Source organism: Orbicella faveolata, unplaced genomic scaffold (assembly GCF_042242905.1).
Source record: "Orbicella faveolata isolate gen_17 unplaced genomic scaffold, um_ofav_v1 contig_3, whole genome shotgun sequence".
Classification (NCBI taxonomy): Eukaryota; Metazoa; Cnidaria; class Anthozoa; order Scleractinia; family Merulinidae; genus Orbicella; species Orbicella faveolata.
Genome location: NW_028301558.1, coordinates 19560001 through 19572500, shown reverse-complemented (window position 1 = coordinate 19572500; position 12500 = coordinate 19560001). Strand labels below are relative to the sequence as shown.

At 38.3% G+C, this 12500-nt stretch overlaps 2 protein-coding genes and 1 pseudogene across 3 annotated transcripts in view; 1 reads left to right on the top strand and 2 right to left on the bottom strand.

Moving 5' to 3' along the window:
* LOC149106764 (52 kDa repressor of the inhibitor of the protein kinase-like) overlaps positions 1-3003 on the bottom strand; it is a 4279-nt pseudogene extending 1276 nt beyond the window's left edge.
* A 256-nt stretch (positions 3004-3259) lies between these two features.
* Positions 3260-10619, bottom strand: LOC110051014 (cyclin-D1-binding protein 1 homolog). The gene is made up of 12 exons (XM_020756988.2): positions 10503-10619; positions 10281-10352; positions 9382-9461; positions 8671-8752; positions 8253-8349; positions 7099-7172; positions 6519-6595; positions 5692-5808; positions 5117-5238; positions 4213-4273; positions 4067-4113; positions 3260-3927 (listed from the first exon to the last, which is right to left on the bottom strand). The coding sequence occupies exons 1-12, from the start codon at positions 10576-10578 to the stop codon at positions 3807-3809; spliced, it is 1026 nt and encodes a 341-aa protein (XP_020612647.2). The 5' UTR covers positions 10579-10619; the 3' UTR covers positions 3260-3806.
* A 67-nt stretch (positions 10620-10686) lies between these two features.
* Positions 10687-12500, top strand: part of LOC110051017 (protein AKTIP homolog) — an 11697-nt gene continuing 9883 nt past the window's right edge. The window contains exons 1-2 of one of the 2 annotated variants that reach the window (XM_020756990.2): positions 10687-10892; positions 11241-11491. In XM_020756990.2, the coding sequence (XP_020612649.2) occupies positions 10860-10892; positions 11241-11491 (284 nt within the window). In that variant the 5' untranslated portion in view covers positions 10687-10859. Of the gene's footprint in view, positions 10893-11057; positions 11109-11240; positions 11492-12500 lie in introns of those variants that run through there. The other variant, XM_089298487.1, reaches the window with a different exon arrangement.

Sequence of the window (12500 nt, the reverse complement as noted above, 5' to 3'; positions counted from 1 at the left end):
CTCGAACATTTTCGAATACTCTCAGTTGTTCGAGAGTTTGCGACTGGAACACGCGATGCACGACGCCACTTCTGACGTGAACGTCTTCGAATACTAATGAATACGTCAAGTATGCTCTAATTTTCGAGAATCGCACGCTATGAATACGAAAGTTATGTCACATTTTTCACAGCCAAAGATGTATTGCGTCGTCAAGAACCGGTTTTATGCAGGTAATATACGCTTCCGCGTAGTTCAGTCAGACACACGTTGGTGTCCCGAAGGGTGCGACTGGAACACAAGACTCATGCGAAGTATGAAACGTGTTCATGTTTGAATACTGAGGCATACGTGAGGTTTCAAGGTATTCTAAACGACACACTTCAAGTGTTCTGTGGTGTTCGACTGGAACACAAGACTCATGCGAAGTATGAAACGAGTTCATGTTTGAATACTGAGGCATACGTGAGGTTTTAAGGTATTCTAAACGACACACTTCAAGTGTTCTGTGGTGTTCGACTGGGACACAAGACTCATGCGAAGAATGAAACGTGTTCATGTTTGAATACTGAGGCATACGTGAGGTTTCAAGGTATTCTAAACGACACACTTCAAGTGTTCTGTGGTGTTCGACTGGAACACAAGACTCATGCGAAGAATGAAACGTGTTCATGTGTGAATACTGAGGCATACGTGAGGTTTTAAGGTATTCTAAACGACACACTTCAACTCATGTCTCGTGTTCGACCGGAACACGAGATTCAGGTGAAGTATGAAACGTATTCGTGATTGAATACTGACGCCAACGTGAAGTACTGAGGACCCATACCAAAGCTTGTATATCCCCCAAACTGTGTTCAAACTGCCGAGTGTAACACACTTTTAAATTCCTTTGGATTCCTAAAAAACCCACCCAAAAGAAAGAAAATTGCCAGGACAATATGCATGTTATCCCAACAAAAAGTAAACAACTGCCGTTATGACATCTTCATTTCATTTCAAACAATACTTTATTTATACTGAAATAATAAAACTTATATTGTTACTTGTTCGTGTATGTTTATTTTCATCAAACTATGGAAGAATTTACCTTACCAAGATCCTATGTTATGAAAAAGTATAAGGAACCATCTGAGAAGCAAAACCTAAAAAAACACTATAACATTTTGTATGCATTTACTTAATATCTAGATACTGCTTTGTTATGAAAAAGCATAACCATCTGAGAAGCAGAGTCTTTAAAAAACACTATAACATTTTTTTTTTTGCAAACTTTATAACTAGATGCTGCTATGTTATGAAAAGGCATAATGAAGCATTTGAGAAGCAAAGTCTAAAAAACCACTTCTATAACATTTTGCATGCAGCTTTCTGACTAGATGCTGCTATATTATGAAAAAGCAGAAGGAACCATCTGAGAAGCAGTCTAAAAAAGCACTTACATTTTGTATGCAAACTTTAGAACTAGGTGCTGCTATGTTACGAAAGAGAATTAAGGATGAATTAATGAATTGCTGCTTTGCATATTTAGAGCGGTTTTCAGTTGAGTGTCGAGAGTAATCAGACAATTACTTTTGGTTTTGGTTTTGGTTTTACTACAGTTCGAGATTAGCTGAGAAGTCTAATTGGTAAGTAATTGGTTTTGGTTTTGGTTTTACGACACTCAATTGAAAACCACTCTAACATCATTATTATTTGGTTCAACAATTGGAACCCTCTTAACATTACCATATACCCTTAGAGGTGTCTCACACAAAAGGGATGTAGTGCATCCGATTTAATCTGTAGACACTGTATGTAACCCCATATCAAATTAAAATTTATAGAGTTGGCTATCAAACTATACCAAGGACTTTCAAATAAAATGAATTGCCAAATTTTTCTAGACATTTTAATGCAAGCGTCCAAATCATTATTATTATTATCACATTTTGAAAGCTACATGTACAAGTCAAAGCGAACTTTGTTTCTTGTTAATTTAATTTGGTTCTCAGTTTCTGGACACAAAACACTAGAAAAATTGCCTGCGTGTTGCCAAGTTCAATCGCAGTAAAAAGTTACAGAACATTTCCAAAACAGAATTAAAGAATGGTGGAGTGATCATTCAAAAATCACTCTCAGAGAAAAAATATTTCAAAATAAAAATCAACAGACGTTGATGATAAACTAGCTACTGTCCAAAATTTGAGGCAGACTCACGTTGACTTAGCTTTCAAAAAGTGATTTGGATGCTGGCATAGAGAAACCCTGAAAAATTTGACAATTCATTTTACTTCAAAATTCTTGGTATACATGTATGTGTAGATTGATAGCCAGCTTTATTGGCTTTAATTAGACATGCTAAATGGCGTGGGTGCAAGACACTCTGAAAGATATGGGTAACGTCAAGAGAAAGAGCTGAAAATTGTCTGATGGTGCTGGGTCTCTCTATATGACCACCGTAGCCAATTCTGGAAGCTGAAGCATCGAGCGATAGCCCGCTTTCGAATTCTGACGATGGACTAATGCTCGCACATCAGCATTTCCAATTTCGTTCAGGAGTAAGTTTACTCTTGTCAAGCTCAAATTGATAGTCAGGTAAGTGTTTCACTTGCTAGGCTGATGCCAAGCATAACGAATAATTTGTTTAGAAACAAAGAACGGGGCCACGGCATTTGCCGGCAATTTTCAGTTGATGGTTCGCATTGTCGGGAAACTTTCGCAAGAAATGTTTCATGCCACATGCACTCTCAAAGTTCAGGAATTTTTGGTCGAATGGAAACCGCTCCATTTTTACACTTGCAAAGGGCAATGCATTCAAGGTACACGCATGGGCGGTTTCTTTTTGTCAAGCCAATTTGCGACATTTTGCAAGACGACGCAAAGAAAAATTACAATCTAAGGAAAATTCCCACCAAAGATACTTAAACCAAATGTGATTCAATTTGAGGTTACCACTTTAAAGATTTCGCGCTAAACGCCACTCACACGCTTTTGAATCACGGGAGTTCCCACAAGGCAGCGGAGGGACTGCTCGTTCTTCATCCAAGGCGGCACGATAAACGATAATTATTGGTCACGTTCTTTCATATATCTCCAGTCAGGCGAACATGCCCCAGTGGGGCAAGTTCGCCGTCAAATATTAAATCTGAATCTGAAACTCAGCTAGCCTTATTTCCAAGCCCTTGCTCCTTCTAAACAGGTTCCTCTCAATATATGTCGAGATATTTAGTACAGCCACGACTACTGTGTTCCCTGCTCAAATTATCCTTGCCTGGAAGCGGCAATGAATAAGCTAAAAGACAACTTCAACTTCTTTATTTTCTTTGCCATTATTTTAATTTATTACTATTTGTTACGATTCTTATTCGGCCTAAAAGATAGACACTGACACAACTTCAGTGAGAGGATCCGGCATTGCGAACGCCAACGCGGAAATTTTTTGGGTGCTCGTAAACACTCGCACAACACTTGCATTGGACGGTACATTCCGAAGGCCGACGGGGAAATTTTGTGGGTGCTCGTAGACACTCGCACAACACTTGCATTGGACAGTAAATATCGGAAATAATCGGTTCAGCCACATTCCATTACAAGGCACTTCTACACGCGTCGTTCGACGTTGATGAGAGTAATTTTGGCGGCGAAAATTGCCATTCTGCGCCCTTTCAATCCTTGTGTTTGTATTTCCGTTTTGCGCACCTGGGTAATATGTAAGCCCTTTTTACGGCGCTTGGAGTTATATTTCGCCGAATCTTGTGGCTAAAGATATAGCGAGCTTAGGAGGCACAATGCTTCTGCTACAGTCTAAAGATTGGATTCTTGAGTTAGTTGTAAATCCTTTAGCATCATGTATTCGTTTCTCCTTGTTCTTGTAGAATAGCCGTAAGTTTGGCCAAGTTATGATCTATTGCCTTGTCCAAAAAGTCGAGCCAGGTGGAGTCCGACACGAGCGTGAAATGGGAGTTCCTGCAAAACAAGGGTGGAGTATAATTATAAAAAAACTGAAATGCTTTAATATAAGGTTTTTTGAAAACAAAAACAACAGCGAGCGTTGGCGCGTAAATAAATCCATTGGAATATCATTTTTTCGCGTCGATAAACATACCTTGCTTTATTCAACATCTCTTTTAGCTGATGAGCTAGCTTGGACGCCTACAGTACATTAAAAAGTGAACAGCGTAAGTAACTCGACAGAGATTTACAAACACCTCAATAATATTAGAAGCTACACAGGAAGCAAAATGGACTCACAGACTCAGAAACATTTTGATGGTTCATCGGACAGTAAAGACTCATAACTACATCGTCAACACTGCAAAGATGAGAGAAAATGCATTATCACTGAAAAACCGTACAGTTGAGCTTAATACCATTAATACACCAGGCATGAATGGCCGCCTTCCCAACGTAAAACGTTGACGATCTCACTGCTAGTGTGTACGGCGAAAATGTTGTGTTACATTTCAAGAAGCCATCTAGACGGGTAAGCAACAGCTTCAGAATGTGTCAGAAATTTTAACAGTGCTTGAACTGATGGAAATCAGATAGCAAATGATTTTCTTAATATATGAATAGCAGAGTAAAGATGCAAGACAAAAGATTGCTTTGACAAAATTTGAGGAATGTAGCTGTTCTAGAAAGCGCCCAGTCGTGTTGTTAATTTTACATACATTTGTCTCTAATTTTTTTCCCCGCGAACTTGTAAGCTGAGTTCGCGCCACTAGCCCTCGCGGAAAAAAATCAAAGACAAATGTATGGAAAATTAAAAACGCGACAGGAAGCTACACCACTTCATCAATGTCAATGTAATCCTTTGTCTAGTATCTTAACTTTGCTATTCATAAATTGTACAGAATTCGACTACAAAGAAAATTATTTGCGATCGAACTCTGTAATTTCTGAGCGCGTTGCCTACCCATCAAGATGTCCTCCAGTTTCTTTGACAACTCATATCAAGCGCGCGAGATAAGTGTGTTTCGTCATTCTCGAAGACGACTTAGCTTGCATTTCAAACTGCAGGTAAGTAAAAGCCTCGATATCAGAATGCACACTTTCTTGTTTATTTCATAAAAGCGTGATATCCATTTTACTTTTCTTTCAGCGCATCTCGTTTCTGACTAACAAATAATTCATTCTTGTCACATGGCATTCTCACCTTGGGCTCGTTCTGCAGACTTCGTCTGCCATTTGATCTAGTTGCTGGATATTTTCTACTGATGTCACTTGACCAGAAGTTCGGATTGCACCGGAAATTTTCTTCACACACGATCGACATGCCTGCAAATAAATGTCAGCAATTCTGAAGCAAGCAACATTTTACGGACAAGGACTAGAAGGATAGTAGAAAAGGCAAATGAGCAAAGGCAGGAGAGAATGAACAAGAGAACAAACGAAGGAACGAGAAATAAACGATCTGATCTAAATGAACGAAGTGACATAATAATTATTGATAAATGGGTCAATATATTACGAAAGTGGTTCTGAATATATATACCAGCAAAAATGCAGAATAAAACTGATCGACTGATCAATCAATCAATCAATCAATCAATCAATCAATCAATCAATCAATCAATCAATCAATCAGATCAATTAATTGATCAGACAGTCCATCCTTCTGTCTGTTCATCCGTCCATCTGTTTGTCTGTCTGTCCATCTGTCTAGTAAGTCTGTCCTTGGGTTTGTTGGTTGGTTGGTTCATCAGAAGAATCTCAACCTTCAGCACTCACTTTCACCAGTCCTACACAGGGCGCGACTAACAGTTTGTCTTCACTTGACCAGCCCTGTTTACTTGACTCTCTATCATCATCATCATTATCACGTTGACATCCATTACATTTTTGTGCCTGCAATGACCAAGAAGACTAACTCAAAGTTCTTGTTCAATCCATTAAATGTTACATTGATTTCCCTACCGTTCAACCAAGCAAAATCTAAAATAATAAAGTAATAAAAATAAATAATAAAATTCCATCATATGCAAAGAATCCAACTGTGACACTTTCTAGCCACATGCCATTCCGTTCACCCTTCAAGCAGTGCTCTAAGAAAAACTAGAGAGCTCACATTCAACATGTACTGTGCTTAAACCAACTCTACCCAGAATCTGAATTAGCTGACCATGTTGTTATACCAGTCCTGCAGTTAGCGATGAGATTAATTTTTAATATCTAACACTTTATTCTCCCCTGGTATCATTTTGAGATTTTTTACCCCTTTATGGTGTTTGCTTCTATGGTAAATCGTGGAAGATACAGGTGGTAAAAATGGGAGTGATTTTTACTATGTATTTATTGGAGCAGTCTAAGTTCAAGCCCTGGCTGGGCACATTGTGTTGTGTTCTTGGGCAAGACACTTTACTCTCACAGTGCCTCTCTCCATCCAGGTGTATAAATAGGTACCAGCTAGCTTAATACTGGGGGTAACCCTGTGATGGACTAGCGCCCATGCGTGCTACTGAAACTGGGATAAGCTCTGGCCTGATTGGCCACTTAGCTCGTATGGAGACTTTTTATTAAACTGAAGGCTTAACGAACAAAGACCAAGGTGTGCTTACCTCATCAAGCTCAGTGAGTGCATCTTTGATCAGCTCTGAGCTAGACTGTAACACTGCTAACACTGCTTGTGTATTATCTAGAATTAATAATCCTATGGTTAACACATCTTCAACCAAAAGTTGTCCCTGTTTTTCCTGCTGCCATGTCTTAAAACAGGTTCACAACAGGGTAGGGGGGGGGGGGGTGAAGGACACTGAGAGAAATCTTTTGGCAAATGTTTGGTAAATTGTCACCAAGAAATTTGCAAGGTTATGGTTTTCTCAATAAAAATGAATCAAAATTATTGTGACAAAATCTGTGAATGGAAGAAGGGAGGTTGGAGGTGTTATTGTGTCTGTTGTGTTCTAAACATTTTCAAACAAAGGAATTTCTAGTTGTATCTCTGAAACTTCCTAAAACCAAAAGTTGTTCACGGTTTCTGTTTTGGCAATTTTGGCTTGCCTTCATCGGGAATTGAGAAAAATGTAAAGTCAAATGCTGGAATGATGTTCTTTTGTTTGCTTTCTTTTACAAGTTCTCAGACTGTTTTAAAATATTTCATTTCTTTCTGCTAAGAGGAGGCTAGCCATATACCCTTACCTTTTGGAAGATGCTGGAAACTGTCACAGTGTTCCCACAAAGTTCCTGTTGACTGTGTCTTCGCATTCGCAACACTACAACAAAATGAGGTAATTTAAAATATTGAAAATAAATCGCAAAAAATTATCAATCAATATTCCTCATGACAAAGGAGAAATATGTTTCTTTCCTCAAATAGAGAGCTCAATATCCTAAATCTAACTCAAATCAATCCAGAAGTCAAAATACCAATCAGACAAAGTAGAATGTAATGTGAAAAGTGAAGTAATCAACATGAGATGAGAATGGGACAAAGAAAAAATCTGAGTCCCCGACAGGAATCGAACCCATGACCTCCCGAACACCGGGTGGGTGCTCTATCCACTGGGCTAGGAGAATTCATGGAGAGCAAGGTCATTTAACTGAGTTCATATGTGAGAGGCATCCTGCATACTGCTAGGATCAGCACTGTCAAAGTCATTGTGAGTGTGATAAAATAATGAATAACATGGTGAATTTTAAGCTCGGTAATGAAATGTGAAAAGTGAACTAATCAACATAACACGACCGTGGGACAAAGAAAAAATCTGAGTCCCCTACATAAGATAACAAGATACATAATGCATAAGATAAAACCAATAATAAATTATTAGTCTCTTTATTGTTTCAACCCACTCACAAATGCAAAAACATTGCAAGGCATGTTAGTCTTTTATACCTGCCAACCCTTGTTAAGTCATAGACCTGAGATCTCTATCCTGGGAACCTCAGGTTTTCCAAAGAAGAAACAACCATATCCAAATATGTGTAAAGATTTTCAGAATGTTCCAATGATTTTTTCAGATGTTTTAAACATTTCCTGGACTCAGCATCAGGATGTTTTTCTTCAAACATTATGCCGTGCCAGGGAAAGTGTATCATCATTTACATGGACTTTTCTTTGGTTTGAGTTTACATAATTTTTTTCAAACATGTGTCACTAAGGCTTTTATTAATAGCTCAACTACATGTATTCCGCTAGGCTTGATATGTTGCAGGAGTGAGAGTTGGCAGGCACACCATTCTACAGTTAGTTCTTCATCACAGCCTTGAGCAAAATTTTCCTGGCATGTCCAGCCTTATCATTGAGTCAATAACATTCTGTATTATCCTAAACAGCAGAACACCTTCTTCACCTTGAACAGCCTTCCTTGATAAATGAAGAGGCAAGAACTTGGCAGTCGTCAACCACAGTGAGAACTGATTCTTGAAGTTTCTTGTGAAGATTTTTACCTAAACACAACAGTCACTACATTTCAAGCTGTCATAACACTTGCTGTCAGTTATCTTCCTTAAAATATCCATACCCTTGTCATGAAAGGTTCTCTGAGAACTTATAATTTTGTAAGGGTGGCCAATGCTTCAAAGGTCTGTTGCAAAATAGCCGAATCAAGCAAAATCTTCTGCAATTTTGTGTAACCTGAATATGTTATTAATAGGCCTAATTATTACTGCAGTAACATGCTTCTTCACATCGGATGTAATTTTGCTACAGTATATACATGTTGTTGCAACTTTTGAACTTCATGAGAGGACACCACATCTTCAACTTGCCTTGTGACAGAGGCAAAGAACGAAATATTGTCAACATGGCTATTACTGACGTCTCAAATCCAGTCAGCAGACACTGCAATTCCTGCAAAAAGAAAAAGAAGGAGAATGGTAAGTAGTCGCATACAAAACAATGTCTCTCTTTGCTCAATCAAGTTCTATATTTCCCACTTTATAGACATCTGAGGCTGAACCTGAAAAATTTCATGCTTATGGACGTGTACATGTAGCTGACTGTTGAGATACAGGTTCCTTAAGGTTCTGGTAAGGAAATTAGGCATTGTCCATCATCAGAATTTCAAACCTTTTGATGTCATAATTTTGGAAGGTCCACATGTTGCTGTTGGAATTTCTGGATGATTCATGTCACTTGACATCATTTCATCTACCTTCCTGTCTGCCCTTTATTGCTGTGTTTTTGTTGGAATTTTACCCTAACAGGGCCACTATAATCAAAGAGACACTATAATTTGTGATCCCATCTCCCTAGAGCTACACATGTACATCAAAGGACCCTTAAGCAAGGGAATGAGAAGAGTTACTCCGGCACAAAAATGTCTTTCTCTCTCTCAGGCTTAAAACTTACCAAGTGTGATTTAAATGCATGAAGTTACCATGAAAACTCAATAATTCATTGTTTGAGTCAAGTTACATAGCAGGTAAGAAACATTCACCAGAATTCACTGTGCTCATCAAAAAAATAGTTTAACTTACATCCACAGATGGAGCTGGAGGCTTAGAAAAGGAGACTGTTAGTTTGGTGGCTTCTTTAGAAACTGCCCTGAATGTCATCCCTAAAGGAAATTGCAAGACTTATTCAATTACCAGTAACTTAAAGGCTATGAATTTACAACAAAAATTTATGCGTGTTTAAAATTACTTCAGATTCACTACGCAAAAAAGTTTTTTCGTAAACCCTGTTGAAAGAGAGGTCTCTGAGATATTCCAGCTAAATCTATTTATAATTCTCACACTTTCAGGCTTTGCGCCAATTGTTTTAACACTTACATGTAGCATTTTTCTACTTATTATACATTCTACTTCCAACATTTTATACATTAATCGACTGAAGATGACATGAGAATCCATCAAAACATGTCTTTGAAGCTTAAAAGTTTTGTTGTTTTCTTTAAATTCCACCTAAATTATAAAGAGTTAAGCCATAGAGAGGAAAGGGAAATAGTGGTCTCACTTGACAGGGCTGTCTTAAGGGCCATACCCCCCAACCTGACACTTCTAATTGCTGAGTATGCTTAATGACCTCTTGATTTTATTAGTAAAATTGCCTGTTGTTGATACAGTTTACTAATAAAGTAGCAAGTTTGTTACGGGTGTAAAGATCAAAGCAACAGCAGGTGACTCAAAACTTAATGACAGTCCTAGTTGACATGTGATGGCAGCAATAAATGACAACAAGAACAGTGATGATAATAACAATGATGATAACGATGATGATGATGATGATGATGATAATGATGATGAGGATGATAATGATGATGACAAGGACAAAGATGATAATGATGAACCCCGCCACCACCATGAACAATATAATATTCAACAAAAGTTAAGAATTTATGAGATCAAACATCCACAAATATGGTCAAATATACCACCTAATTTCATCCAAAAATCCTCCAAAGAAAAACTCGACTCCAAGTCCTCCATCACTTGTCCCAAGCTTCCCTCTGTGTTAGTGTACAAAAACAAAACTTAAGTTTCTTTGGAAGTCTGCCTCCAGACCTTTTCACAACTATTACATGCTAAGCTGATGTCAATCGATGATACTCCTGCAAGTATTGATAACGATGCGATTAGCTAAAAAAACATTAGCGAACCTTTGATTTTCTCTGCACACAGATCAAGAGTGTCTATGAGAGACTGCAAAACTTCCTCTGCACTGGTAGCCGCCATCTTGGAACTTCGATAACTGCCGGTCAAACGCGAACTTCAACGAAGACTTCCGACAATTGCCGAGAATGTTGCCACGTGACTTTACTTTTAAAACATGGCCGCCGCGTTCTCACGATAAATATTCATGATTTTACTTTGAAGGCTAAAGGTGACTGAGAAATTATCGAAGCATCTCTTGCACTTAATAGTAACTATTGATTACAGTTGAGATGTAGGAAAGTGTTGAAGTCGATGGCGATGACCAGTTGGCAATCATTTAGGTTTCAAGGTTTTGATCGACGATGTTGAACGTTACTCATCATCTTAGGAAGAAGGTAAAGCCGTAATTTAATTTAATCTCGATCGAAGAAATATAGCTTAAGAGTTTTTAAGATCTTGAGAAAGAGTTTTGTTTGCTATGTGAGCTTTTACGCATGCCTCACTTGTAACAGATACAGGTATACTGTTACGAATAGGTAAAGCGAAACCTCAAATTGTTGTCTGAGTAATTAAATGAAATAAGCTTATCCTCCTCAGCTAATAACCGGCCGGTAATGGTCGATCCACAATATTTTCAGATGCAGTTATGACTTCCTCGGTTGTACAAATGCTATTTACTTCAAAGCCATCTAAAAACATTCCTTTGTTGTTGATGATTTAATCTTATGTTCCTTCCCTCTCAGCTCTTTTTAGGAGATCTAGATGAAACCCAAGCTGACAAGTCAAGCTCGAAAACTAACGGAATGCAGACTCAAGGGTTAGCCGATGAGAACTCGCCGAAAAACAAACGAAAATCGTTGCCAACTGTTCCTTCACCAGAGGAGGAGAAGTCAATGAATCTGTCAGTTGCAAGACAAAGATCGCCGGCCGCTAATCCTACACAGGTCAAAGCCTATGGACCTTATTTTCTCGAATACACGTTAATGGCGGAATAGTAAGTGTTTGTTGTCGCTATAGTACAGTGCGTGAGTTTACGGCGTTGTGATTGATAATTTGACTACAATAGTTGTGAAATTGAAATCCCGAAGCTTGGCTCAATTGAGTCACACCTTTAATTTTGTTTAGATCAAACAGATCTCAACTTGCTGACATTTCATGGTTTTCATTTAATATCAATAATATTAAGACAGAACAAGAGGGTTAAAAGTATAGGTGTGCAATACACCAGCTGAACGGGGTTCTTGTTTTAGTAAGAACAATACCTACTGAATGGCAGAGAATCAGGATCAGTATGATGCTGTAAACGATCTCTCAGTTTTTCTCTTTGTTGATATTTATCAAGCCAGCTGTACTGTAGCTGAATGTACAAAGCCTTGGACATCTCACACATTCCTGGGCATCTACAGTACTTAATTAATGATATCTTCTTGGTTCATGTCATTGAAACATTTCAGAACTATGCAAGGGAATCAGGGTTGTCAAAAGTAGCTGGTCAGCCTCATGATCAGACTCAGCTAACTGCTTGATTGGACTTTTTGTTTGATTCTAGCCTTGAGATAAAGATGGCAAAATCAACTACCAACTCCATCAATAACACTGCCTACTTCAAAACTGTGTGACAACCTTGGGATATTTTACATGGCCATAGTTAAACATGATGGCTTGGCAATCAAATAAGGAAGCCCGAGGATTTTGGAAATTTCATGTTGACAAAACTGCTAGCATTAGACTAAGATTGACATGCACACAGTTATGTATGAACTTGAAGTTGATACATAACTATATGAGTATGTGAAGCTAACGCTTTGAACATAAGCCCTTTGTTTGCCCTTTGCCAGCCTTTAACTGGGACAAATGACTCATGCTCAGAACATCAGTGATCACCTTCACTAACTTAATAGAACAGTTAAATTGCCTTAAGCAACTTAAAGTTGAAGGAGCCTGCTGACATAGCACAATAGAGTCTTTAGAAACTTATCACTTTACCCAGGTGGACCAGCATC

What these genes read in the sequence shown, in the direction of transcription:
- LOC110051014 (XM_020756988.2), bottom strand. Translation starts at nt 10,578, where the DNA reads ATGGCGGCTACCAGTGCAGAGGAAGTTTTGCAGTCTCTCATAGACACT. An exon ending in GGATTTTTGGATGAAATTAG is followed by an intron (nt 9,462 to 10,280) that starts GTGGTATATTTG and finishes AATTTCCTTTAG; the next exon opens with GGATGACATTCAGGGCAGTT. An exon ending in CACTCACTGAGCTTGATGAG is followed by an intron (nt 5,809 to 6,518) that starts GTAAGCACACCT and finishes TGGTCATTGCAG; the next exon opens with GCACAAAAATGTAATGGATG.